General features: G+C 44.1%; 2 protein-coding genes across 15 annotated transcripts in view; one reads left to right on the plus strand and one right to left on the minus strand.

Annotated features, from left to right (window-relative positions):
• nudE (Nuclear distribution protein nudE) overlaps positions 1-26,387 on the minus strand; it is a 253,723-nt gene that overhangs the window by 205,407 nt on the left and 21,929 nt on the right. For 10 of the 12 annotated variants that reach the window (XM_075883362.1, XM_075883359.1, XM_075883360.1 and 7 more), the window contains 2 exons: positions 21,577-21,705; positions 1,903-2,056 (listed from right to left, as the gene is read on the minus strand). In XM_075883362.1, coding sequence (XP_075739477.1) covers positions 1,903-2,056; positions 21,577-21,653 — 231 coding nt within the window. In that variant the 5' untranslated portion in view covers positions 21,654-21,705. Of the gene's footprint in view, positions 1-1,902; positions 2,070-21,576; positions 21,706-26,387 lie in introns of those variants that run through there. The other 2 variants (XM_075883368.1, XM_075883369.1) reach the window with 2 other exon arrangements.
• LOC142784965 (uncharacterized) lies at positions 1,969-7,481 on the plus strand. Of its 3 annotated transcripts, none has more exons than XM_075883370.1 (3): positions 1,969-2,105; positions 2,581-2,817; positions 3,613-7,481. In XM_075883370.1, exon 3 carries the CDS (start codon positions 5,752-5,754, stop codon positions 6,721-6,723), a length of 972 nt encoding a protein of 323 aa, XP_075739485.1. In that variant the 5' UTR covers positions 1,969-2,105; positions 2,581-2,817; positions 3,613-5,751; the 3' UTR covers positions 6,724-7,481. The 3 variants fall into 3 exon arrangements, with proteins under 3 accessions (XP_075739485.1, XP_075739486.1, XP_075739487.1); XM_075883371.1 differs by having other exon boundaries at positions 5,666-7,481; XM_075883372.1 differs by lacking the exon at positions 1,969-2,105 and having other exon boundaries at positions 2,306-2,817; positions 3,613-5,844.

Raw genomic sequence — 26,387 nt, forward strand, 5'->3', positions numbered from 1 at the left:
GGTCGGTCGGTCGGTCGGTCGGTCGGTCGGTCGGTCGGTCGGTCGGTCGGTCGGTCGGTCGGTCGGTCGGTCGGTCGGTCGGTCGGTCGGTCGGTCGGTCGGTCGGTCGGTCGGTCGGTCGGTCGGTCGGTCGGTCGGTCGGTCGGTCGGTCGGTCGGTCGGTCGGTCGGTCGGTCGGTCGGTCGGTCGGTCGGTCGATAGATAGATAGATAGATAGATAGATAGATAGATAGATAGATAGATAGATAGATAGATAGATAGATAGATAGATAGATAGATAGATAGATAGATACGCTCAAAGTTTCTAAAGTTCGCTAAGAAATGCTTCGCATTTAAAAAGCGAGACAGCAGTACTTGAAGAGCTCACTAGATGGATGGATGCACAGATGGACAGACAGACAAGTAGACGGACGGACGCACAAATGGGCGCACATATGACGGACTGATGCACGGACGGAAGGATGGACACAGGAATAGATGCACGAATGGGCACACATATGGACTGACAGATGCACGAACGGAAGCACGGACAGGTTGACAGACGCTTTGCCCCACTCATCATCTTTTCAATCTGTGGATATGCTGCGATTTCTTTTTTTATTGATGGATGCTATTAGCGAGGCTTGGGCTAAAACTGTCACCTTGCTGTGCATTGACGAAAATTACACTTCTAATGAAAATGTGTCTGTCTCGTCTACAGTGCTGCCACTTTCGCTACACAGTGGAACTTCGATTACACGTCTCCCAGTTCTGCGACGACTCGCTTTTTACGACGAATCGGTTTGATCCCGGCCAAATCCCTATAGAGATAATGTATTAAAAACCTGGGTTATACTTACCAACGCAGTTTTACGCTGACCACACATCTTATGACAAAATTCAGATTTCGTCCGAAAGAAAAAAACACCTTTACTCAAATAAACGTTGACCAATTATTCCTAGGTGCAAAATATGTTCCCCTAGGTTGACAATTTAAAAGTAGAGAGTGGGACAGATGCCTTCTTAGGATGGAAAACTTATTCTCCAGGAAGTTCATGCGCTTCTAAACACCCCGCGATCACATGTGTATGTATCCAGAATTGTTACCTAGTAGAGGTCTATCCACACAAAGTAGCTCCAGCCGGCCAAAAAACTGATATTTTCACACTTTCGGTTAGTGGAAACATTTCCTGGTTAACATACAGCTGATCTACTGCCCTTGTTGCACTCGCAGTCTCAGGCTTGCGGACGCATAAGGGCGCCACGCAGCTGTTTTCACTGCGAAAGATTACTTTCACTTGATGTCGACCATCACACTAACAGCAGGACATCACTGGTTGCACTTTACAAAGCCACAAATTCGTACACAACTGCGGGCATAGCTCAGTTGCGCATGAAGGCATTCTAAGCACACTTGTGGTTCATCGCCATTATGTAATAGCGATGACACTGTGTCCGATTATTCTCACGGGAGGCTATCGGCAACGCAGCTTCGGTTTCGTTTTCACACGCAGGCAATTTCCGGACACTATTTATCGGTAAAAAGATGCATGTTGGATTCCATTCTTTTTAAAGTTGAGGATAAGCATTCGCTCACACCTCTTTCAACAAAGCAAAGCTGTCATTAGCTGCTACTGGCAAGAATATTTAAATCGATCTTTCTAGCAGAGGCACGAGGTCATTCCATGTACTTATTCAGGCCGTCTGTACCCATTCTCTTGGGCAAGGCTGAGTGTCACTGCCTATATTCTTGATTTCTTTATGATACGATCGTTTCGCGTGGTCCCTTGAAAGTCGTATAATCACTGTTCCACTGTATACCGCAAGTACTACAGTACAGTTGAAAAAATACAAGCACTGTCCCTAACACCTTTGGTGGCCTGGCAAGGAGCTCCTAGCAAATGAGACACCAAAATGGCTTACCTGCAGTCCCTCGTTGTCGGCCTGCAGGCGTGTGACCATGGCCCGGAGCTCCCGGTTGGAGGCCTCGTACTGCTTCAGCTGGGTTTCCAGCTCAGCCTCCAGGTCGCGGCTGCTGGCCTGGAACTCCTCCAGCTCCAGCTGGGCCTCACACCACCTGCGTGCACAAGCTATGATGGTTACAGCCCGTTTAAAGGCAGACGTCAGTAAGTGGAAGAGCACTTAGATATTAGTAACTGATAGGGTCAAACATCTCAAAACCACAATATTGCAGCGGTTGAACAATGCTTATTTATCTACAGGCAACGATGACGTCGGCAGGCTGCACCACCTTTCGTTTTCTTCTTCCACTTCTTGCTCGACTCGAATGATTGTGAGACACGCTATAGTGGAGGGCTCTGGAAATTTAGACTACATGGGGTTCTTTAACATGCACCTCAAGGACACCGGGTAGGCCCTATATGCCTCATGCATTTTTGGTCGTTTCGAGGTACAGTTTTCTAATATATTCGCATAAGTCATATTATTTTCTTTTAATCTTACTGCTTTTATAACTGAGGCAGATATATTAAAATCTATCAAGTATTGGAATTTGTGAATTTTTTACCACTAAGATATAAGAGAGGGCACAGCAACTCCGCCGGCAACAGCATGCTGAAACCGCTGCTGTTTGTTTTGCAGGCATTGCCGTGGGTTACGCCTACAACTTCAGCGACAAGCACCAAAAACGAAATGATAGCGTCCGTGCTCATTCATCGATGCGGCATCGTGGAATCACCGTTCGCCGGCCGGCTACCGACAGGAGTGACGTCATCGACAGAAAATGCACTTAAGAAGCGGACTGACATGAACATCTTCAGAGGGCACGGCAACTCTGCCAGCAACAGCATGCTGATACCGCTGCTGTTTGTTTTGCAGGTTAGTTCCCGGTATGGCACTGTTACTTACCGTAGTGACAATCGATTTTTGTTGGTTCTGCCGTGTCCTCGAACGTGCTGTGCTATTGTGGTCGATTGTTGGTCTGTAATTTTGTGCCTGTTGATGTCGGGTGCCATAGAGGGAAACCCGGGACCTAATACTAAAGACATCCTGAAGGAAATCCTAAAAAATCAAAAGGTAGCCAGCAACACGACCAAAACAATTAAGGCAGATATAGCGGCTCTAAATGCTAAGACCGACAAACTTACACAATCTTTTGAGCTAGTTCAAGAACTAAACGCACGAATTGAATACCTAGAGTCTGTCATGCAGCGGCAGGCAGAAAAACTTCTTGATTATGAAAACCGAAGTCGAAGAAATAACCTCTTAGTTTTCGGCATTCCTGAGCAAAACTCTGAAACTGAGGCGGACTTAATGGCGTCTGTTGCAGAAAACGTGTTTCGTAAAATACTCGGGGTCCACGCCACAACAATAGAGAGAATACATCGAATTGGCAGAGAACAAACTGGAAAAATTAGGCCGGTCATAATGAAATTTTATGATTTCAAAGAGAAGGAATGCGTAATGAAGAACTGTGGCAAACTGAAAGGCCGTTCGATTAGCGTGAGCAATGATTATGCCCAAGAAACTGTACAAGTACGGAAGAAGCTGTGGGATAGTGCGGCAGCAGATAGGGCTCAAGGGAAAAAAGCAACACTGGTTCACGATAAACTTAAAATAGATAGCAGGCTTTACGGCTGGGACCATAAACTGCAAAAACGTTTCCCTTTGCAGAGCAAGCGGGGAAAGGGCGAACAAGATAACACACAAGAGGCATCAAATGAATCAAACGCCTCCCAGAGCCCTCCTAATGTAAGCCCGTCATCATCATAGCTGTCATCCTGTTAAATGCTCGTAGCATTGCAAACAAAGTAACAGATCTAGAGTGTCTGATATTATCACGGTATCCTCACGTGAACAGTGAACGTGAACAGTGAACTTTATTGACATCATGTACATAGTACACAATGCCGGAGGCCGGCAGAAAAAGCCATCGCAACGTAATAATTATAACAGAAACATGGCTCAGCAGCCCTGTATCAAGCGACTGCATTGTTCCCGTGGGATACACCATGTTCAGGTGGGACCGAGATTCCCGAGGGGGTGGCGTTGCGATTGTCGTGAAGTCTTCAATTCGGGCAGCACTAATTGATTGCAAGTTACAGGAGTCCGTATGGTGTAAGATAACATACGAAAACCTGGTATACTTAATCAGAGCCGTTTATAGACCCCCCCCTGTACATCGCCTGAATTTTTAGATGATCTACATATTTTTCTTTGCAACAATATGAACGATAGCACACGGATGATAATGGCTGGTGATTTTAACCTTCTCCATATTAACTGGGAAACCCTGATGCCTGGTAATATCGAAATTGCAAGTGGAGATAAATTATTGAAGATATTGTTTTCACACAATCTTACACAAATCGTGAAGGAAGCCACTAGAATAACCACGAAAACGAAGTCATTGCTCGACCTTGTGTTCGTAACAAGCCAGTTGGATGGTTACATGGTGTCAGTGGAAGCGGGCATATCAGACCACCGGCTAGTTGTTATCAACATTGCAACAAAGAAAAGCGATCATCCAAAGCCTGTTTCGCGTGTAAAAGTTAAAAATTTTGCAGAAGCGGATGACACTTCTATTTTAGATTTTTTAGAAGTCGCCTTCGACGAATTTCAGTCTGCCTCAGAATAAGAGTCCGTTGAGACATTGTGGAATCGATTTAAGGCACTCGTGGACACCTGTGTACAGAGATTCATCTCGTCTCGTCATAAAAAGGTAAAACAACGCAGCCCATGGATAATCAGGAATATAGTTCACATGAAAAGAAAAATTAAAAGACTATGGAAAAAAGGGAGGAATACTACTGAATTATCTCAAGCTCGTAAAACACTAAAAGAAGCCTTGTCCGAATCAAAGAGTAAGTTTTTCAAACATACCCTCGCAGAATTTCTGAAGAGTGCGCCTCAGAAGTTCTGGCTTTATACGAGCGGCAGAAAAGAAAAAATTGAACAGATCACTGCCGGATCGAGAACAGTGACGCAAAAGACTGAGATAGCAGACGAGTTTAACAGGTTTTTCCAGTCCGTGTTCACGATGCCGTCAGATGTGCGCGGTCACAGCAACTTGCATTATTCATGCGCATGTCCCATGGAACCTTCATTGCTTGATCAAGAAGGTGTATTTTCTCGGTTGCTAAATCTGGATGCAAAGAAGGCTAGCGGTCCAGACAAGATACCAACTGCTTTTCTGAAAAGATGCGCAGAATGGGTATCGTTCTTCCTTGTTATTATCTTCAAAAAATCTTTAGAAACTCACACTATTCTACAGGACTGGCTCTGCGCAATTATCATACCTTTGTTTAAAGCCGGCAACCGAATAATTATTAGCAACTATCGTCCTGTGTCACTGACGTCTGTTTGCTGCAAAGTCATAAAGTATATAATAGCAATGAATGAATAAATAAATAAAAGCATATCATGGTTCACTTGGAGGTTAATCAATTTCTTAATGACTATCAGCATGAATTTAGAAGTGGCAAGTCCACAGTGACGCAATTGATTCAAACAATTCATGATTTCAGCTCAGCTATCGACGATCGTAAACAAGTTGATGTAATTTGTATCGATTTTGCTAAAGCCTTTGATGTTGTAAACCACACTAAACTGCTTTTTAAACTGAGTAAAATGGGATTCAGTGATGAAATTTTAAATTGGATTGGCGCCTAACTGAGTAAACGCAAGCAAGCAGTGAGGATTGATGGTTCTTTTTATGTGTTTTCAGGTGTGCCTCAAGGGTCCGTGCTTGGCCCGCTGTTGTTTTTGTTGTACATAAATGATATAAGTACTATTGTAAAGCCACCTGTTAAGATGAAATTTTGTGCTGATGATTGTTTGATTTATATGCCTGTAAGCTGTACTGATGATCAACTCGAGTTGAATAAATGCCTTGAAGATTTGGAATTGTGGTGTTGCGAATGGGATATGCAAGTTAACTTTAAAAAAACAACATATGTACACATTACCAATAAGAAAAATGTTCTCAATTTCCAGTACAACATCGGGAGCAATAAACTCAGTAAAACACCCCATTTTAAATACTTAGGGGTGACAATTACGAACAACCTAACTTGGCACCGTCACATTGAATCGGTTTGTTTTGAGTCATTTAAAAAACTGTGTTTTCTTCGAGCAAAGATGCATAAATCACCGAAACACATAAAGCTGCTTGCATACCACACATATATTAGACCTAGACTGCAATACGCCTCTGTGGTTTGGAGCCCTCACCAGAAACACTTGGTCACCAAGTTAGAACGTATTCAGAGGCGTGAAGCACTGATCTGGGTCCCCGCCCACTCGGGTCACCCCGGCAACGAGACAGCTCACCAACGCGCTCGAGGATTCGTCGACCGAGCGGTGGGCCACTCAGAGTCGGACGCCCTGGTGCCGGAGCCCCTGGTCACCTACCACGACATCACTCAGCACTATCGCCTCGAGCGATATTTCTATTCACATCCTCACAGCAGCCTTCCCAAGCGGTCCGAGATCGCCTGGCGTCGCCTACAGACCCGCACCTTCCCGTGCCCCCTCGTGTTTTCATACATGCACCCAGGTGCCATCGATCCACGCTGCTGCCTGTGCGGCAACGTTGCCTCGTTGAACCACATCCTCTGGGGCTGCCCGGAGGATCCCCCGCCCGCCGACCTCCTTTGCTCACCCCCCACCGAGGGACAATGGGAGGCCCTTCTCTCCAGCAACGACATAGACATCCAGACACGGGTCCTGAAACGAGCGGAAGAAGTCATCGAGAAACACAGCCTGGCAGCCTTCGTGGCTTAGCCTCCCTTACCCCTCACCCCTTCGACTAATAAAGTTGTTACTCACTCGGTTTGTGTGCTCTAGATATAGAAGGCGGGATTCAGTAACTGATATGCTAAATTCATGCAATTTAGAATCACTGGAAATTCGAAGACGGAAACAAAAACTTAAAACATTATTTCATATAATCCAAGGGATATTCAAAATACCTAAAGACGAGTACATACGCCTTCCCGGAAAACGTAGCACTAGATTGAATCATGATGCCCCCATTGGACCTTTCAGCGCTCACACTGACATCTTTCGGTGGTCATTTTTCCCGGATGCTATAGAACAATGGAATTCTTTACCCCAACATGTTATTAATAGTACCGATGTGCAAACTTTTGACAGAGAAATTGATGCTTATTTTGGTAATGGTTGAAGTACTGCCCATTCTGTTTTCCTGTGTTTATTGCTTAGTGGTTTTTTAGGTGTTTTGTTTGTACTCATATTGTACTCCCTCCCTGTTATGACCCTCAAGCGAGGGTTGACAGTATTATTAAATAAAAAAAAATAACTACTGAGTTAATTGGCATTTATGAAAATTTGTAACAAAAAAAGTGACAAATGCTCATCAATTTTGCTTCACCAGCTGTATGTACTTACATATAATATCTTAGTTGTATGTACTTACACATATTATCTATGTACTTGCGCATAATAACCAGTTGATTAATAAATACTCGACTGGCTATGTTGTAATACATAAGAAATAAAGGTGCCTCAGTAATAAAAAACATAGTTTCGGTATATAATCGAGTTTACAGTTAGAAAACAGCTGAAAAGCTTGACAATTATTGCCAAAGTAAATTTTTCACTTTAGAGCCTCTTGTAATGCTTGCCTTGCACATTTTGTGAGATGTCACACAGCCCTATCGGCATTGTACCATCGAGTGCAGTTAACGTTTCCAAGCAAATTGACTGTAGTTTGGCCCTCATGCTTCAATCCCAAGTATTTCAAAATTTCTGGCTTGTGTGATACTAGCATTATTAAATGCAAGAATATTATCTAATGTCCAATCATTAAGACTTTGAACCCAAAGACAACAAAGACTGTGCAAAGCAATTTCCATTAACTCAGCACTTGCTCCATGTAGATGGCACGAGCTGTTTCGGTCTAGTTGCATCACAAATAACAGTCATGTCTGTTTGGTACAAGCTGCCATTAAAGGTAGGCAGGGGACCGTAAAGTTGGCAAAGGGAGTGACAGCAGGTTCATCCGTTCCGTATGAGAGAAGTGTTTGGACAACAAAACAACAGCTTTAATCTAGATATTCCAGCACAAGCACTCTAAATGAGACAGTTCGTCATGCTGATTAAAGCACAACATGGGTTGATCGGCATGACAATGGGCGAGAGATTCCATGACACCATTAGAGCACACCCGTTGTTACCTCGCGCGCGATTTGTCTCAAAAGGTCATTGAAAAGGCTGACAGGTTTAATAATTAAGAGCTCGCTGTTCCAGCCTTCAGTGCCTGAAAACATTACTGGCATTTATTCCCATTTACATGGTAACTGTACGGGCCGCCAACAAACTTAAGATTTCTTTTATCCTTAACATCTAAACTCATCTACAAGCACCAAAAACACACGGCGTAATAAAGATAGCCACTGAAAGTGTTCGTATATCATGGTGCACAGTGTCTTCGGTATGCCTTAAAAGTTACCTGACCATTTTCTAAACACAGCCGAGGCTAGACAACCCTTTTCACTTTCGTCCATAAGAAAATAGATTGTAAGCACAGAGAGCATACAAGGCTAGGTTGCACTTGCGCTAGGTTGCATTTTCACTCACTACTTGCTTTAGAAAAACTGCTTTTGAGCCAAAAGAAATAAGGTTTAAGAACAAATGTGGAAAATATGTACCAAGGAACATCCTTGCCTAATTGAAAAAAAAAGTTTTTTCTTTAATTTTGCCCTACCCTGTGCCCTTCTCGCCTCCATCGAAATTTCAGCCACATTAGCCAGGATTCGATCTCTTGGGTCAGCAGTCAAGTACTATGAAACAAGGGCTGATGATATCTACTGGTACTGGCAAGTCTCTGGAGCAAGAAAATGGTGCCTTCCTCTGTGCGTGAGCTGTGTGTGAGCATTGGCATCAAGTGCGTTCAGAAAAAAAGACATGGTTTGTGTCTTCAGTTCCCCCGTGAGAACAGGTTGACAAATAAAGACTGAGCTCGCTCAGACTCCCTCAAGAAATATATTTGGTGCTTAGGAATCACTCAGTGTCGGAGACACCAGCATATTTCTCATCCAGACTCAGACTCTATTCTCATTCAGACTCATCAAACAATACCTAGACACACTGATGGCCCGATGCTAGTCTGCGACACGAGCAAGTTTGCCAACCGGTGCCTGTGAGTGTGACAGTGACTACACAAAAGAGTGTTTTTTTTTTCCATTTCATCAAATGACAACCCTTGGCTGCGCATTCCGCACTAAGTGGACACCGACAGATATGAACAAACCCCTGCTGGGGCGCGCGCCGGCTTCTTGTCCCTGCACATTAGCATTTTGGATAGTTCAGAGACCAGTACTCAAAAGGTTAGGGCATTTTTCGTGGTGCAATGCAATCAACCAAGTCCTTTGAATACCTAGAGAAATACACTCAGCTTATACACCATTTCAGGACTAGCAGTTTTGTATCTGTATTGAATAAACAGTACTGTGGCGCGCTCGAACGAACGAAAACGCGTGGCTTAGTACAATCAGCGTTTTATGACCATGATCATTACATACTTCGACAAGGAAACCAGTCCAAGATTGCAGCACCCATGAAACTAAATTGGAATTGTGTTTATCTTGCAAACAAAGTGCCCTTACATAATTGCTTATGGTTTCAAAACACATATAACTGACATCTATATAACAAATAAACCGAAACTAATTTTGTATTGTTTTTGCCCGTGCAGGCAAAATTATGCGCGCCGTTTTTATCAGTCATTTGCCAGCTATTAGTCTTGACAACTGCTGTCTGTGGCAGCACTGTAATCAGCAAAAATGAAGCGCTTCATTGTAATTAATTAGCACAGCTTGGTAATCCCCCAGAACCCTGGCACATTTACACACACTTTCACCTAAGAAACAAACACACACAGCACTTACTACCAACCGTCTTTCATTGCTATTGTGCATAAAAAAAAAACATGTTTCGAGGTATAACCAAGTTGAACTGAAGGAAAGAAGTGTACACTTAAAGGGACCAACAACCGGCCAGAACGTGGGATTACATTGTAGTAGAAACGAAAAGAGCATGTAATATAGTGACATACTCCAGCATGTTTCTCGCTTTGCGACTAAAGTTTATGGTTTTAAATCATGCTTAAAATTATGAAGAACCTTCTTATTGTGCAGCCTAGTAGAAGAGCATTGAAGCTGGACGATGGAGTCAATCACTTTGCAGAACTTGGTCGCGTAGTCTGATACTCAAAACTACAGTATGTACATTATCCAGACCCACTCAATTCTGTGCTGCTCACGACATAAAAGGATTAACAGGTTGAAAGGCGGCACTAACATCATGCCCGCAATGCAACAAGTAGAGCTATGGTGCATGCGCAGTAAACCACCACCCTCAAACACAGGATGCCTGCACCATCAGTGTTTTCAGCATGTGAGGAAACAACTTCATATTTGCTGCAGATGGAAAAACTCCAATGATAAATGTTTTGCGCCGTTCTCTGCTTTAACATTCCGGGATCAGACTCACTGACACGTAACACTTTCTTCGTTCTATGAAAAATAAGCCCCATAAGGAAAATGGTTGTAGATCCTTTTAGGGACTCATTTTCTTCATTAGACGCAATATTAATGAGAGGTAACTGACAGTCGTGCCAAGGTAAGTATAGGATGTTATATGAGGTAGGCACAATGTAAACGAAAAGAAAGAAAAGTGGATGAAAAGATCACTTGACATGGGCAGGGACCGAACCTGCGACCTACAAATATTGCATTCGATGTTCTACCAACTGAGCTATCATGGCGGCTACCCCCCATTCACTTTTTGGTTATATTCCGAAATTAAACGTGGGAGTGTCAGTCAGCGCCGCCTGTAGCCATGACGGTGAGGGGGGGGACACTGTTTTTTTGCCTGTTTCGGTGTCACATAGTACATGAGCTCATTACGAGCTGGCAGCTGACCAACAATCCCTCGTATAGTACCTGAAGGCACTAAATCTGCCAGAACGGAACCGTTGCTATGAATGAAGGAAAGAAGGTCAGCTGCCAGCTTGTAATAAGATCATGTACTACTGACTCCAAAGTGGCAGAAAAACAGTGTTTGTCACTGTCTGCAATGGCAACAGGCAGCTATGACTGATGCTGTCACGTTTAATGCGCATACATACCCAATTAAGTGGATCTGGAGATAGTCGCCATGGTAGTTCAGTTGGTAGAGCATCAGACATGTTATTTCAAGGTCGTATGTTTGATCCTTGCTCAAGGCAAGTTATCCTTTTATCCCCCTTTTTTTCCTTTGCATTTACATTGTGATTACTTCATGCAACATCCCCTATACTTTCCTTGGCATGATTGTCTGTTAGATCTCATTATTATCGATTTGAACTGTGTATTCCAACCAACTAGCCTGGTGACAAGTTTAAAAGAGTGTTTTATGGTTCAATTTCTTTCCAAAGTGGGTTTCTGTTCCATCTGCAGCATCGTGTATCAAAGATTTTCTTTCGCGGAAGTGAGTTATCACTCATTTGAAGCTCTTAATTTCGATTGGTTGAAAATAAAGAATATACTGCACATGCTCCCAGTGCTGTGACTGAAACATGAACATGAAAAACAGCAAATGCGAAAAGAAAAATAAAAGTTTCAGTATTCTTGTGCGACAAGTGCTGCCTTATCCTTGAGAAACAGTATTAGGTGGCTCATCAGAAAGTTTGTGACTAGCGCTGTGGGCAACCTGGCAACAATTTCAAGGTCCACTTCTGTTACTGGTCATCTGAATCATTTACTGAACCTATCTGTGGACAAACTCGTCTATTTTTAGGGTGACCATAAAGTGACATAGGCAGTTTATGAGTAATAGCAAGATAAATCACATATAAAACTTTGTTAGAAATGAAATTCTCACAAATTGCAATACTTGACTAGACCAAAACACGAATGAAGTCGCCTTTTCATACACCGCAAGGGGTGCAGCTGCACTGAACTGTAGTGGCGTGCACCTCTCTCAAAGAGTGCTAGGGGAAGAAATCTTACACAATAATTAAGCACTGTCATAAACTTTTTATGCATTGCACCTACATAATACCACTGGAGAAATAAATGCCATGTGTAAAACACGACCACTGCTTCGCCTTTGAAAAAAATGTGGCTTCTTGCTATTAGTGTTTGTTCGCTGCACACCTAGTCAAGTTTCAATCTTAGTAACTGGCATGTACCGATTGATTGATGATTGATATGTGAGGTTTAACATCCCAAAACCTAGTAACTGCCATGTAGTTTACTGAAATTACCTAAAGGGGACCCTGGCGCTGCGATCATTCAGTCACCATGAGAACCATGGGTAGTACACAAGTTTTCTAATCCCCATCACCACAAGTTTTAAATTTTGTGTATTTCACCTTGGTCGGCGTTTTTGTTTTTGTTATTTTGCACTAATCACCATGCTTGAGGCTTCAAACGTACTTGTGGCTTTGTTTGCTGCTGAAGTTTTGGTTTGTTTCAAATAAAAAAATGAGTCATTGTGAACTTCGTGCTCCGATTTGAATTGGTGAGCATAAAAGACTGTGTTGAAGTGCAACTGCTGAACATTTGCCTGTCCTCATTTATAAGTTGGGCTAGTCCATCTGGGTTCATGATGGTGGATATTACAGAGCATGAAAATAGGGAAAAGATGGGACAGAATAGAAAACAGTGCTGTTCTATATTCTGTCCATTTGTTTTTCCTATGTTCATGCATTGTAAAATCCACCATCCTGATTGCAATCTCATGCCAAAACGGCTCTAGGCGGCGTGAAGTCAAACCAAGCCAAAAAAATGAAGATTGAACAAATTAGTGTACTACCCATCATTCCCATGCTGGCTGAAGCACCATGCATTGCAGCTCCCACAGACACTACTAGTTCCCTTTTGTGAGGACTCTATGGTAACTCTTTTTGATCATGTTGCTGGCAATAACTGGTGAACTGCTTTTTGCCCTATGGTTCGCAACCTATTTTTGGATGAAGCTTGTACAATGAGGCAACTATTATACAAACAGAAAACTGAAGAGCCAAACAACAGCAGTACTGTGCACTTCATGCAGCCAGAGCAAAGGTAGCCATCATTCTACCTCCTCCTCTGCAACATGGTGGTTTCTCTTTTTCCGGTAAGTCCACCTTCGCTGAGAAACACGCAGACTCCCTTCACTTGTCTGAGCAACTGCATTTTATCTGGTCTTTCATCTCGAAGGACTGCACAATAAGTGGCATGCACATGGGCGTGCATGCAGCACCCGTTCAGGGGAGGCGAAGGTTTGTCTCAGCGCCGCCCCCCCCCCCTTTCCTATTACGTCATTGTATGGATCCGCCAAGTCAAAGCACCGCCGCTCCCTATAAGAAGCCAAAGCATTGCATGGTGGCGCTGTGACTCTAGACAGGCAGTGCCATCTTTGGTAGCAACGTAGAAATCGGGGATGTATATCACGCATTTGCCCTTCCCACCAATGCGCTGCCATTCGCTTACATGCTCTTGCAGAGAGCGCACGGTGCGTTTAAGTCGCATCACAATGTACCGCGTGCAGTGCGGCTTCATAAGGATCTCTGAGCTGTACAAGCACTTCCAAGAAGCGAATCTAACAAAAGGAGTAAAGCTTGTAAGTGAAGTTTACGATGTGGAGCAGATGACGGAAGACGAGAACGCCCGAATCACTACAAAATGCCTTTCTTAGGTCCATGACAATACCGTGTATGATGTATGCTGCCAGGTAAGTCTCATTCTGCCGACATAAAGCCGCTACTCTATCAATGTGCTGCGTTGAGGTTTATGAAAACCATATAATTATTGTTTTGATGTAGTATGTTGCAGTAGCAGCCATGTACTGTCATGTGCAAACGTTTGCGGCATGCTAAAAAAGTAAATAAAACTAGTTACACGGTCATGGCATTAAAATGTCCGAGACGTTTTAGAGTCATGGCTTTCGTGCTGCGGGAGCATGACCCGCTGACTTCGCCACGAAGCAGCAAGCTGTGCTTTACCCAAGCGAGTCAAGTTGAAGTGCTCACCTCGTTTTTTCTTTGTTTTTTTTTTCTTTTTTCTTGTTCAGCTCTCGTGTCATGCTTGATCGATCTTTCGTGAACGCAGTTGTGTTCGTCGGCTGCAACTTGCTGGGAAACTCATACAGCTTTACGCATGGAGAGCGTCTCTTGGTGTTGGTCTGCATTGTTGTGGTAGCCCACAACACAACAATACTTGATGCTTTCGTGGCACTGCTTCTACCATTGTGGAAAGACAACTTCGCACAGCGAGCGTCTCGCTTGAGTGCACCAAGCTGAGGGCACGGCGCCAAAGTTTCCTGCACCAACTGCAGAACTTGTACTGCGCGTCGCACACGCTCCCATTTTGGCAAATCACATTGAGCGAGGTGCGGTGTTGTCGCCGCTCTGCGAACTTGAGCTTCGTTTCCCTATTAAGCCAACGTTTGGGGCTAACTTGTGCCCCGACCCCCGAGTCACAGCGTCCCCTGTCCTATTATGTCAATGTATGGGGCTTATTTTGCAGCCATGTCAATGTATGGAACTGATTTTGTGCCCCCCCCCCCCTCGAGTCACAGCTCCGCCCCTCCCTATTATGTGTATGCGTGGGGCTGACTTTGCACCTCCCTTTTAGGTGATCAGAGGGGAGGGCGCCACCCTTCCCCCTCGTGCACACACCTTTAGGCATGCGTATACATGGAGTTCTATGGGAGGGTAAGCAAGAGTCGGAAAAAGCTGCATTATAAATGGTCTGAACTGAACCTGGAGCAAGGACAATATGCTCAGTCCTGTAATGTTTTTTTTCCTCGGCAAGCTTTTTTCAGCACCAGGAACTATTGTGCCATGTGCTACCTACCAGCCATGATTATCACTGCTCCTCTCAGCCGTTGTAAGAGCATGCAGGAACTTGACACAGCATCTGAACAGAACACTTGTTGGTCACCACGACGACAAATAAAGCAAGGCCATCACAGGTGTCTGTTTGTCAAAATGCTGAAAAGACAAATTCTATTTTCCAGCCAGCTTTTACCCCATTTCTGTACTGTTGCGCACAAGGTTTAACACTGCGTCCCCGCTGGCATCAGTTGCAGAGACATTAGGATTGCGCTGGACCCGTGACGAGTCTCCGGGTTGAGAAAACGATGCTAGCAAGTTTGGGGGTAAAAAAAAAACTAGTTTACTGACACAGTGACGGGAATGCCTTGCAGCACTTTGGAGCAGCCATTGGAGCAGGCGAAATCGGCTTTTGGAGCAGCTATCACTGCATTTGGAGGACACACGGGCTTCTCAGGATACACACAAAGGGAGAAAATTAAGCTTTGATTGGGTTTAATTCTGCCTCAGTTTACATAATAACACAGAAGAAGCAAGCCCACAAGATAAACACAAAAAATAAAAGTAGGATTACGTACAGAAGCGGCAACGCAAAATAGTGAAAGATATAGTGTTAACAAGCTCGCTGTGGGTGGCAAGATGGTCATAGCAACACACACTTGAAGCTTCTTACAATAAACCTTGTTAGTACGTACGTGCCAAGAACCTGCCAGAATGGGACATAAATGTACAGACTAAATGTAGTAAGCATTATCAAACAAGTAGCAATTTACATCTCTTTGTGTGTGCTATCCCCACTAAAAAACAGAGTAAGTACACTGCCACTGCAAACAGAGCTTAGTGTGCCCCCAACAAAGCAATTTTTTCCTTTTTGCCAAAGTTTAGAAATGAATGGCATTCTCGCATGACTGTCCGAAGGCACGTGGCAGCGGCAACAAGAAGCATTTCAAAGCTACTGTGAAGTCCTGGACACGCAGGTGACGGAGCGACTAACATAGCATCAAAACGCACACAATCAGCTATCCGCAATAGATGTGTAACGCAATATGCTACATAACAATCACCGACAGTTTTTTTTTTAACTAAAGAACGGTCGCAAAGAGCAGATCGCCTACTGCCTAGCTGATGCAGTGCTTCTCCTACTCCGAGTACAAGCCACGCAGGGCCGCTTACACCCACTCCGCTTCAGGCCGTGCACAGATGCGGTGAGAAGACTGTTGCGTTAACGTGATGATGCCGATGATGCTCTAGCGGTCCCGGAAGTGAACGGAGGTGCGTTTGGGCTGTCGCCTATCAAAGGCGTGCGGTATGGTTACACAACTAAGCTACACTTGCCGTACCGTGCCGAACATAGGATCACGTAATATCCGCTGACGATATGTGCTGTGAACATTACTTTCAGTTCCAAAGCTACCTTGCAGCGCAGCAATGGCTCGAATTAGACAAAAAGACTCATTTGGAGCGGTATGGCACAGTAATTGCCAGTTGGCAGTTTGCCGCAATCGGCACAGGTTTCCCTCTACTTCTGACACTTTTTGTACAACTATATAGATTATAAAAAGGAAAGAGTTCAGTGAGTTATGAGCATGGTGGATGAGTCGTTAAAGCAGGGCATGTTCTTCCACTTAGCACCGTAATTTCAACCCCTCAGTTAGGCTCCACCTTCCTAATTTAAGCCAATCGCCCTTTATAGCACCATTCAATAATGATGGGTCATTGCACACACCAACGCAAAGCTCCTCTGGCCAGTAGGTGCAAGTTGGTGGATGAATTGGTGATATCGTCTCTCCCGAAGGGCAGAAAAGAATTTACAGTGACCTAATGGCTCTTATCAACATCCATGAGACAGGTCGGCCACGTAGCCTGCCCAAACAAGCAAAACTTCATTGTGGAGGAGGTGCCCACTTGGGCACTGGCTCAAAGCTCGCAACATTTTTTTCTCGTTTTAGAGCTTCTAACTGCAGAGCCCATTTTCGTATAGGTTCAAACTCTGTTGACTTGCAACTTCAGTACGCTTCTCATGGCTGACAACAGAGTGATAACAGTACCTACACCAAAGACAGTCGGCCCCTCTCTTACGACAACTTCAAACAAGACAATGCATGAAAGCATTGCATGCATTGTGAGTACAGCCACTGCATTCAAGAAAAAGCATACTTGGACGGATTCGTGCGATGGAAGATTAGTTGAGTTCAATGGTGCAACCTAAGCTAAGCTTTGCCGGCTACAGAGCGATAAAACACACTGCTGATTCTTAAATAAGAATTCTGTTTCTTCTTTAAAGCTGATGACATAAGGTACTCATGAATAATCTTTTTAAAGCAACATCAGATGAAATGACATGCCTGACATGTAAAATTTGCCTCAGGGCTTTTGCCTTTGTCTTTATGTCGACAAGTTATCAATATGCTTTACATAAAGCAGACCATTAGGTATAGTTATCATTCAGCACCACGGCTGGCAACCTTATCTCTCCCCTCCCTCTTGAAACATACACTGGATGTAGAAGACCACCAGACTACTTCTTCAACTCGGGTCAGCAACAGAGAAAACTGCATTTTCATAGCTACACCCATTGAGAAACCAATGGGAAAGAACAGACTCTCACACGTTATAGCTGAAGCAAATGCAAACGAGAGCACTCAATAATGCCAACTGAAAGTGAATTTGGAGCAGTCTTTGGAGCAACAAAGCTTTGATTTAGGAATAGAAAAATCTTGATTTGGAGCAGGAAGCGTCATGCACTTGAAATGTCATCTTAGGAACTTGGAAAAACAATTCAAAAGCAACTTGAAGAGACTAGCACACTCAGACTTCCTTATAACAATCTTGCATCTTACCGGAAAATAAGTTTACACATCTGAAAATTCCTTATAAACGTTACTTCTAACACTACAGTCGAACCTCGATATATCAAACAGCGCGGCGATCGCGAAATAGTTCGATATATCCAGAATTCGATATAAAAAAATCACGAAAAAAATGCGGCAACAGCTTGCTGAAAACAACCAACGAACCGTTCAAGCGTGGTGCAGTAAATACTCACTTGAAGATTCAAACATAGTATTTATTGTGTTGGTTTAAAATATTGAAAAAAAGAGTAGCTGCTTTTTGTTGGCCATGGCGTGTTTGACGAATGCGTCCTCAATATAGTCCAGGCGATCCATAAGTCATAGGCCGGTGCCTTCAATCGCGCCGCACTGGCGGCGCACAAGAACCAAGGCAGCTACGACCTCAGCTGATGTCGGGAGCTGGGCACCATCAGCGCTTGCGGGATCCACCTCGGCAGAGTCTTCATTTGGCCGCTCAGCAGTAGCTTCGGCGACAATCTCCACATCCGTGAGCTCCGCCGTTCGGAGTTAGGCCTGTCGCGCACCACAGCGCGCGACAGGCCTAACTCCAAACGCACGAACACAGCGAGCGATGCCTGCCGATGCTACGGGGGAGGAGCTTGCAACAAGTGCGCAGTGTGCTGTTGACACCATAGAGACTGCAACGACTGCAAGCTGCAAGGCTGCGGCGTGAGTCCGGGTTGTTGTTGTTAGTGGTTCATGAGGAAAAGGAAGAAGGCACCTAATTTCTGTCTGCCTACAGGCGACACGGCGCAGTGCCTTCCGGGTGTAAAGCGCGCACATGGCGCGCCCATGCCGGCTTGCCTGACTGCTTTCCCTTTTCCGGCGGCAGCGTGGGCCGTGTCCGAGACAGTCGTCTCCGTCCTTTCCCTCCTATACTTTCCTCCTTAATCTTTACCTCCCACTCCCCCTTCTCCCGCGCGAAGCCGTGTTGGAGCCTTCGTTTTGAAAGACGATAACAGCTCCGCGCTTTTCTCTTCTCTTTCCTCATTTAAGAACCTCTACCGCAAGGCTGAGGCGCGCTACGTTAAAGTGGCGCTCTCGGCGCCATCGATGTGTGCAGCATTCGTAAACGCCCGCCGCTCTACCGCTACTTTCGAGAGTTGCGGGAAAGCTCGCCGCCTGTCAATGGAGCGCGGGCGGTTTGGGGTGGCTGAGTTCGATATATCCATTATATGTCAAACTTTGTCCAAAATAAATCAATAATGCATGCGATTTCCCGCGTGATATAGGAACCGTTCGATATAGGCAATAATTCGATATATCTGTGTTCGATATATTGAGGTTTGACTGCACATCTGTTACACAACTATTGATTCACTTCATTACTACCGATATTTTGTTATATCCAAGTTTGTTATATAAAGGTCTAGTGTACAGATTTAAATCAGCTTAGAATACATATAACACTGTAAAAGCATTCTCCAAAAGCTTTTACACCGTTATGAGTATTCTAAGCTGATCAACAAATTATCGCTAGGCATGAACTACACTACCCAAAGTAACAAAACATAATAAATGAAAAAAAAAACATTGTGCGAAGCTAGGTTACCTTCATGAAACATTTGAAAAAAAAAAAAGGACAAGCATAAATATTCTAAACAAAAGTGATTGCACAAGAATTGTAGTTATATACCAGGAGGCATATGCTAAGTGGACGCGAGTCGAAAAACTCGAGAGGAGTTCACTAAAGTCACACGCTCAAAATAACAATGATTGCCAAGCTCTCATAATGAAGAAAATCGTTTTAAAAACCTTATCTTTGCTACACAGATGAGCCTTCAGTTATACCTTTAAGATGTGTTTTTCTCAAGATCCAATTTTCAGCAACCTCCTTTGTTTGGACATCCTGTTTTTGGTAGTATTTCTTATAGCCAGATCAGGATAAAATTTTGCCAAATATTCCTTAACATGTGAAGAGTGCAAGTATATGTCTCTTCCAAAACATGATATCACCTATTCCATTATTATGAACCTAAAGTAAGCAATTAGTATGAGCTGAGCATTCTACAACTTCTGACACTACAAGTAATTTTGTCCTATTAAAATGTCTTACAGCCACTTTCTTGTTATTTATTTGTATTCTACAGTTAATGTGGAGCAATACGAGTCATTAATGGCCCAGAACCACAAAAAGTTAGTCACAGGAAAAGTGTCTCCAAATAGAACTATTATTTTACAGATTGTCAGAGTACCAAATAAAAACTATACAACTTCCTTTAAAACTGATTATATATTCGAAATCAGCATAAAAGCCAATGAATAAAGCACAAATTTCATAGCCCTAAGCTACAGACAGAAGTTTTTTTTTTTTCCGGAGTAACATATCCCCTAAGATTAGCACATTACTACTGTGGTGTTTTTTAGGTCTACTTATTCAGCGAAGCGTCAAGTGTACAGGATGATTTTATATTACAGCATCAGAACTGCATTGCACCATCGTTCATCATCAGCTGATGCGAACTGCTTTCACGAGTGTGGCATGGGGGCCCAGAAACCTCGTGTAGCCGACTATTGCGTTACAAGTGCGTAGCGCCGTTGTAAGCATACTGCATGCTTTCATCAGGGAACACCAAAAAGCCACTTCGCATCTCCTCATACAAAAGTGCTAGAGCATCTCAGAGATGCAAGATGCCAGTCAAATCGACACAACAAAGCACTCTTCTCATCTGTGCACAGCAAGCATGCATGTAGGTGACCACACACAACAGCACACAAACCAGGAACACAGCGAGTAAAAGCAGCACATTTTAAGGGTCCTGCATATTTGCAATAGCCAGAGGAGATAACAGCAAACACATCATTCATTAGAAAGGTGCATTAAACAAATGTGCTTGAACGTGTCTATTCGTTCGGCAAGTGTCTTTTTATTGGTATCCCTAGTGCTACTTCGAATATACAGTCTCACACTGATGCTGACGTGGGTATATCTGCTTCCGAAGCTGTTTTGGAGCCTATTGGCCCCATCTATTGCAATCTTTATGCTTTCCGTGCAGGAAAATGGGATTTTATCAAATATGACCGATATGTGCATCTGCCTCACGCCGGTGCCAAGAGGATGTTATCAGTAGTAAATATAATAAGTAAAAAGGATGAAAACACAATTTTCTCCCAGCAGAGCCTACCACTTTCGAATCACAAGCGTCTTACTGAGTCATCTGTCCACTTCATTGGGTGTGCATTCAGCTACGGGAGTGCTGGCCAGCACGCACTGTAGCTGTGGCAGCGAGTGAGGAAAAAGAACGCCAGCAGAAAAACAGCATCGCTACTATGGCATCCAACTACTACTCCCGGGATTAAAAGCACAGCCAATGAAGTGGACAGAAGCAAATGCAGCTATATAAAATGTCCCCACAGAGAAGCACTGAAAGACACTTCAGCTCTCCTCATGTGAAACCTGGGGAGGATGCAGTCCTCCGCTTTTATTTGTTAACTTGCACACTGCTAATCTAATCACTACAAGAAAAACCTACCACTGGTGCTTCATAGCAGGTCAAGATTCGGTGCCTGTATAACAGTTGCTCAGCACGTTGTCTCTCGTGGGTGAGGGAATGTTTCCGTAGGGCAACATTCACTCTCTCTCGAAAAGCACTTCAGCGCTTGCCGACAGAAGGCTGTCTTGCACTCACGACAGCAGCAGCAAGGTGAACGACGAGGATCGCACGCTCAGACCCTAAATGTGGGTGTTGGTCGAGCCAAGAACAGTAACAAGGAGTGTGTACAGACAAGCCCTCCCACCAGAGATAAAAGCACAGAGTCAGAGTGCACTGCGACAACCAGGCTGCTGTACCCTGTGAACAAAGAGTTGTGCCGGAGAAAACATGTTCTCTAGATCTACCAAGCATAGTATTCCGACATGGCACCTAGCTGGTGATATGTGAAACTGTATCACACGCTGACCAGGAGTGAAGTAAGCATCCTACACCAGTGCCTTTACAGCCTGCATGCATCACCACTCACTTGGCCTTGTACTCGACAGCCTGCTCTCGATAGAAAGCCAGCTCTTCCTGCAGGCTCTTGAAGGAGGCGCCTTCCATTGTGGTGGTGGCAGCTGAGCAAAGCAATCACAGCCTTGCCCTCATCTCCATCCTGAAAAGAACAATCAGCATGCCTTATTGTTGCTACTGCAAAGGTATATTTGTCATCGGCAGGCTTGTGCGAACATTCGAGCACTTGGAATATTAAAATGAACGAGCACCCCGCCGTGATGGCATTGACTGAATAAAGTTCCTTCATTCATGTCTTCAATAAAGAAGATGAAAATCCAAACAGACTTTCATTCCTATCCTGTGTAACTTGCATGTGCATGTTTTTTTCTGTTTTTTTTTTCTTTAGCCATTTATTTATTTATTTCAGGGCATTACAGAGGGGAGCCGGTAAACTTGTATTACAACACACATAAAAAAGTAAGAACTTGGAGAGTTACTAGATACAATGAAGGAAATGAATATAAAGAGCACATACTAAAAGAACAAAAATGTTGATAAAGAACGCAAAGCATAACAAGGTTCGCCATAACAATGAATCAATGTGAACAAAACACTCCAGCACAAACATGTGCCTATGAACCAAAGAATGCATCTTTGAAGCAGCATGTCAGAATATTGGCGTGTTTGAAACAGGAAAAAGAAGGGCTACTTATAAATTAAAGTACGATAATCCAACAGAAAATATATAATCTTAAAAACAACAGGTCAGTTAAAACAGCCTTAAGGAGGAAATGAGATTTAAAAAAAAAAAGTTGCGTTAATCTGTAGCCTTGGGCAATACAATTTTTTACTGTATATAAAGGGTGTTTAAAATCAATGTTTTTTAGTTTTCTTAGAAGTCAGAACTGGAAAGAACACAAAAACTGCCTTTGTATTGAGACAATAATTACTGTCAGTCAACCAATTAACTAAGGTTTAAGAGTAAACTTTTTAGCGACTGCAGCAAATGGGCGCGTTCGAACTGAAAAAGTGGAGGCAGCCACATTTATGCAATGTTTCCCTCGCAAGAATTTTATAAAAAGTCTATCCTCAGAGATATCCTGCTGCAATGCTTAATTGTGGTTTACACGATTGCGCATGCATGACAGCCAGCACTGGGGCAAAGCTCCGCCCCAATGTGCCGTGGCAATTACGTGCATCGTTTAACGTGACAATGGGTCACAGGCAAAGATCATGAAAATGGTTATGGGTGGTGATAATCAAGCAATGACTGTTCATCCCATTGCGCCCTGCATGCATAATCATAAAAATGACAAACTTGTTGCGCAAGATATCTCGGAGCACCGACATGTTAGAAAAATTCTTCCAAGTGGAACAGTACCTAAGGGTGACTCAATTCAAACATGCCCACTTGCTGCAGTCACTGAAAAGTTTATCACCTCTTTCCATGAGCCACCTCACTCCACATAGGTTGGCGTTCCAATATAAGCATCCAAGCATATTTCTCTGCATTCTTGCACATTGTATTAAAGAAAAGAACAATATCGCGCTTTCCTCAAATGCTTTGCGCTGCTCCATAGTCAAGGTCAAGATATGCTCCGGTGACCTTCTTGTCGTGATCGAGAAGCTCTGCAGGCAGCGCCAGCACACAGCGTGCCAGCGATGTGTGGACCTCACACGTAACCAACATTGTGCACAAAGGTCAGCAACTATGCACTTGCGGAGGTGGAGACAACTTCAGGCCGTATACAGAACAAATCCAAGAACAGCTGTGCATGTCTCATGCTGACACAAAACATTGTCGCCATAATACTTCAAGCCGAGGTGCTGTCATCCTCGGACTCTAAGCTCCTCCTTACTCAATTGAGATGTGGTTGCAAGACAGTTTTGAGCGGTGCGCGTTTTCGGCAACGCAGGTGCACACCCATGAGGACGTGACGCCTACACTGTAAGAGTGATTAGTGATACTAGTAGCGGCTTTGTGTGTGATATAATGATACAAGCGAAACCAAAGCTGCTGGAAATTGACTGAGACGGCGACCTCTACAGTAACACATGCGGCAGATGTTCGGAAATATTTTTTTGTAGAATAAGTCTTCCCAGACTCTTATCAATAGTTCTTTATTGAATAGCTGGCACAAATTTCTGGCAATTATTGCTGCTCAACAATGCCAGATGGCAAAGTGGACACCTTTAATTAATGTTCGACTTGCACAGATTCTTTTGATTACAGAACTTTGATGTTACTCTAGCATAACCACGAGGGGCACGCACTTTTGTTGAGCTCACCAACCAAGTGCATTTTCCCTGCAACAAGCGCACAATGGTTGGCGCAGAGGTTTGTCATAAAACACTACGTTGCCAAAACGGGCAAATTTAAATTCATTCTGAAAGTTGAGTGGCTGGACCAATTACTAGAAACTGCTGAACGCACAAGAAACAAATTCAACACGGCAAAATCGACTGTAAAGATCACCGGCAATCAATACGAATAGGCGTGGTAACGAAGGAGCTAGGAGGAGTGAAATGTCATGCCGGTGAGTATGATAGAAGCTTCACGCAGACCAGCATAACAAGGCACAGATTTGAGGTAAAGCTCGAGGTGAACATCCGATTTGTTTTCATTACAAATGCAATGTCTAAATCACTGCTTGTTTTTTCTGAAGCCAACGGTTGCCGCATTGCTGTTTCTGAAAATAATTTAAAATGTGCGACCGAACTTCTCTTGCATGGCGGTCGAACCAAACCAACACATGCTGAGACTACGATAACCAGTGTCAACACAATAGAGCGCATCCAATGAGTGCCGCTATCGCAGAACAAAAACTTGAAAACATGAAGCAACACATTAACTCTCACAATGTCGAAGCGGCTCGTCTGTCCTAACGCACGGCAGCGATCCACTGCTTCCGTCGCTCTTTCTCATAAGGCTTTCAGTAAATGAGTAAAAAAAATTGTACTGCGGGCGAGTTTTTGCAGGTTTTGAGCACCCCACCTCCGAGCAATTCATAGACATCCCTAGAAGTTTCAGCCACCACAGATATGAGGAACGTTGCTATTTTCTAATAGCAACGCAAACAACGCAGTACCACACGTACAATGGTGGGAATGCCTTCCAGCATTTCGGAGCAGTCATTGGAGAAGGCATAGTCTGCTTCTGGAGCAGCTACCTCAGTGCTTGGAGTATGCACAGGCTTTTTCTGATACAAAGGAAGAAAACTTGGCTTTCATTTAGCTTAATGTTCCCTCTGTTTATGTAATCATTTATATAGAAGAAGCAAGCCGACAAAATAGGCACAAAAAATAAAAGCTGGATCATATACAAAAGCGGTGACATAAAACAGTGAAGGATATTGCACCAACAATTAGGCTACCTGCATGCCTATGCACCCCCTCCAGACACGCTAGAAGCTTTCTACAGTAAAATCTCGTTAATACGTACAAATGCGCTGAGAATGCTGCTAACTGCGCCCTAAACATAGTATGCAATAACTGCCGAGTATTCATTTGCAACTCTAGGTGCACCATCGCTGCTAAAAAAGGAATAAATACAATGCCACAGCAAATATTGCCTAAAGTGCCCACCACACAGCAATTTCTTTTCATTCGCCAAATTTCAGAAATGATTGGCCTTCTTGCACCGCCGTCCGATGACATGCGGTGATGACATCAAGGAGCATATCGGAACTACTGCGGAGTCCAGGATATGCAGTCGATGCAGTGACCGACATAACGACGAAACAGACATAAGCGTCTGTCCGCAATAAATGTGTGCCTTGATCTGCTACTTAGCGAAAACAGACACAGCTTTTTTGAGACGCGGCACGGTCACAAGGAGCCGGTAGTCTACTGGCTAGTAGCGTGCAGTGCTTCACTTATTTGGCGTACCAAGCCGCTTGCGCCCACTCCGCTTCAGACAGCGCACAGATGCAGCGAGAAAGCTATTATGTTGACACGATGATGTGAGCTTTCTGCAAGCGATGCTCTAGTGATTCTGGCTATGGACTGAGGCGCGTTTGGGTTGTCGCCCTATGAAAGCATGCAGTGTGGCTACCAGCCCTACACTTGCTGTCTCGGTGCCCGCGATCCACAATGTTCAACTCTGCAACGGCGAGCTACTTTCATTTTTTTTAAGGCGGTGCACGCTAAACACGGTACCATATAACACTCGAGGCGGCAGCTATCGACGTGCTCAGGCGTGCCAGCTATTACAAGTGGGCAGTAGGCTTAAAGCAGCGCGGTGCCTCACACGTAGGGTTTTATCCCTAATGTCATACTGGTGCACTTTTCGATATTCGCCACATCACCTTCGTTCTTTACCAGGGTTCACCAGAAAAGGCACCACCTCAATCACACGGAAGGGTGAATTGTTGATCGGCCGATTCCGTGCGCTTCCAGTTGCACAACTGCACGCAAATGTAGCAGCACAAGTGTACAAGATGGCGACAGTCACGTAATATTCACTCATATGCATGCTGTCAACATTACTTCCAGTTACAAAACAACCTTGTGGCACAGCTATGGCACAAACAAGACAAAAATTACTTTTTTGAAGCCTTATGGCGCAGTAATTTCCGATTCGGAGCAGGTTGGCGCAGGTTTCCCACCACTGCGCCACGTATTACGACGCAATTAACAACTGCGGTCGTCTGCCAACTTTCCCAAGAGTGATAAGCAAGTTCCGCTTCCGTAGGCGAGCAATAGACGAATAAGTAAACACTCGCACAACGACTTATTCAACAGGTGTGTGTCCGCACCGTACAAATTGTTTACACTGTTTACTCTTTCCCCCACGCGGGTGCCTGGCCGAAAACAGAGGCAGCGGACAAAGGATCGTGGGGT

Source organism: Rhipicephalus microplus, unplaced genomic scaffold (assembly GCF_043290135.1).
Source record: "Rhipicephalus microplus isolate Deutch F79 unplaced genomic scaffold, USDA_Rmic scaffold_16, whole genome shotgun sequence".
Classification (NCBI taxonomy): Eukaryota; Metazoa; Arthropoda; class Arachnida; order Ixodida; family Ixodidae; genus Rhipicephalus; species Rhipicephalus microplus.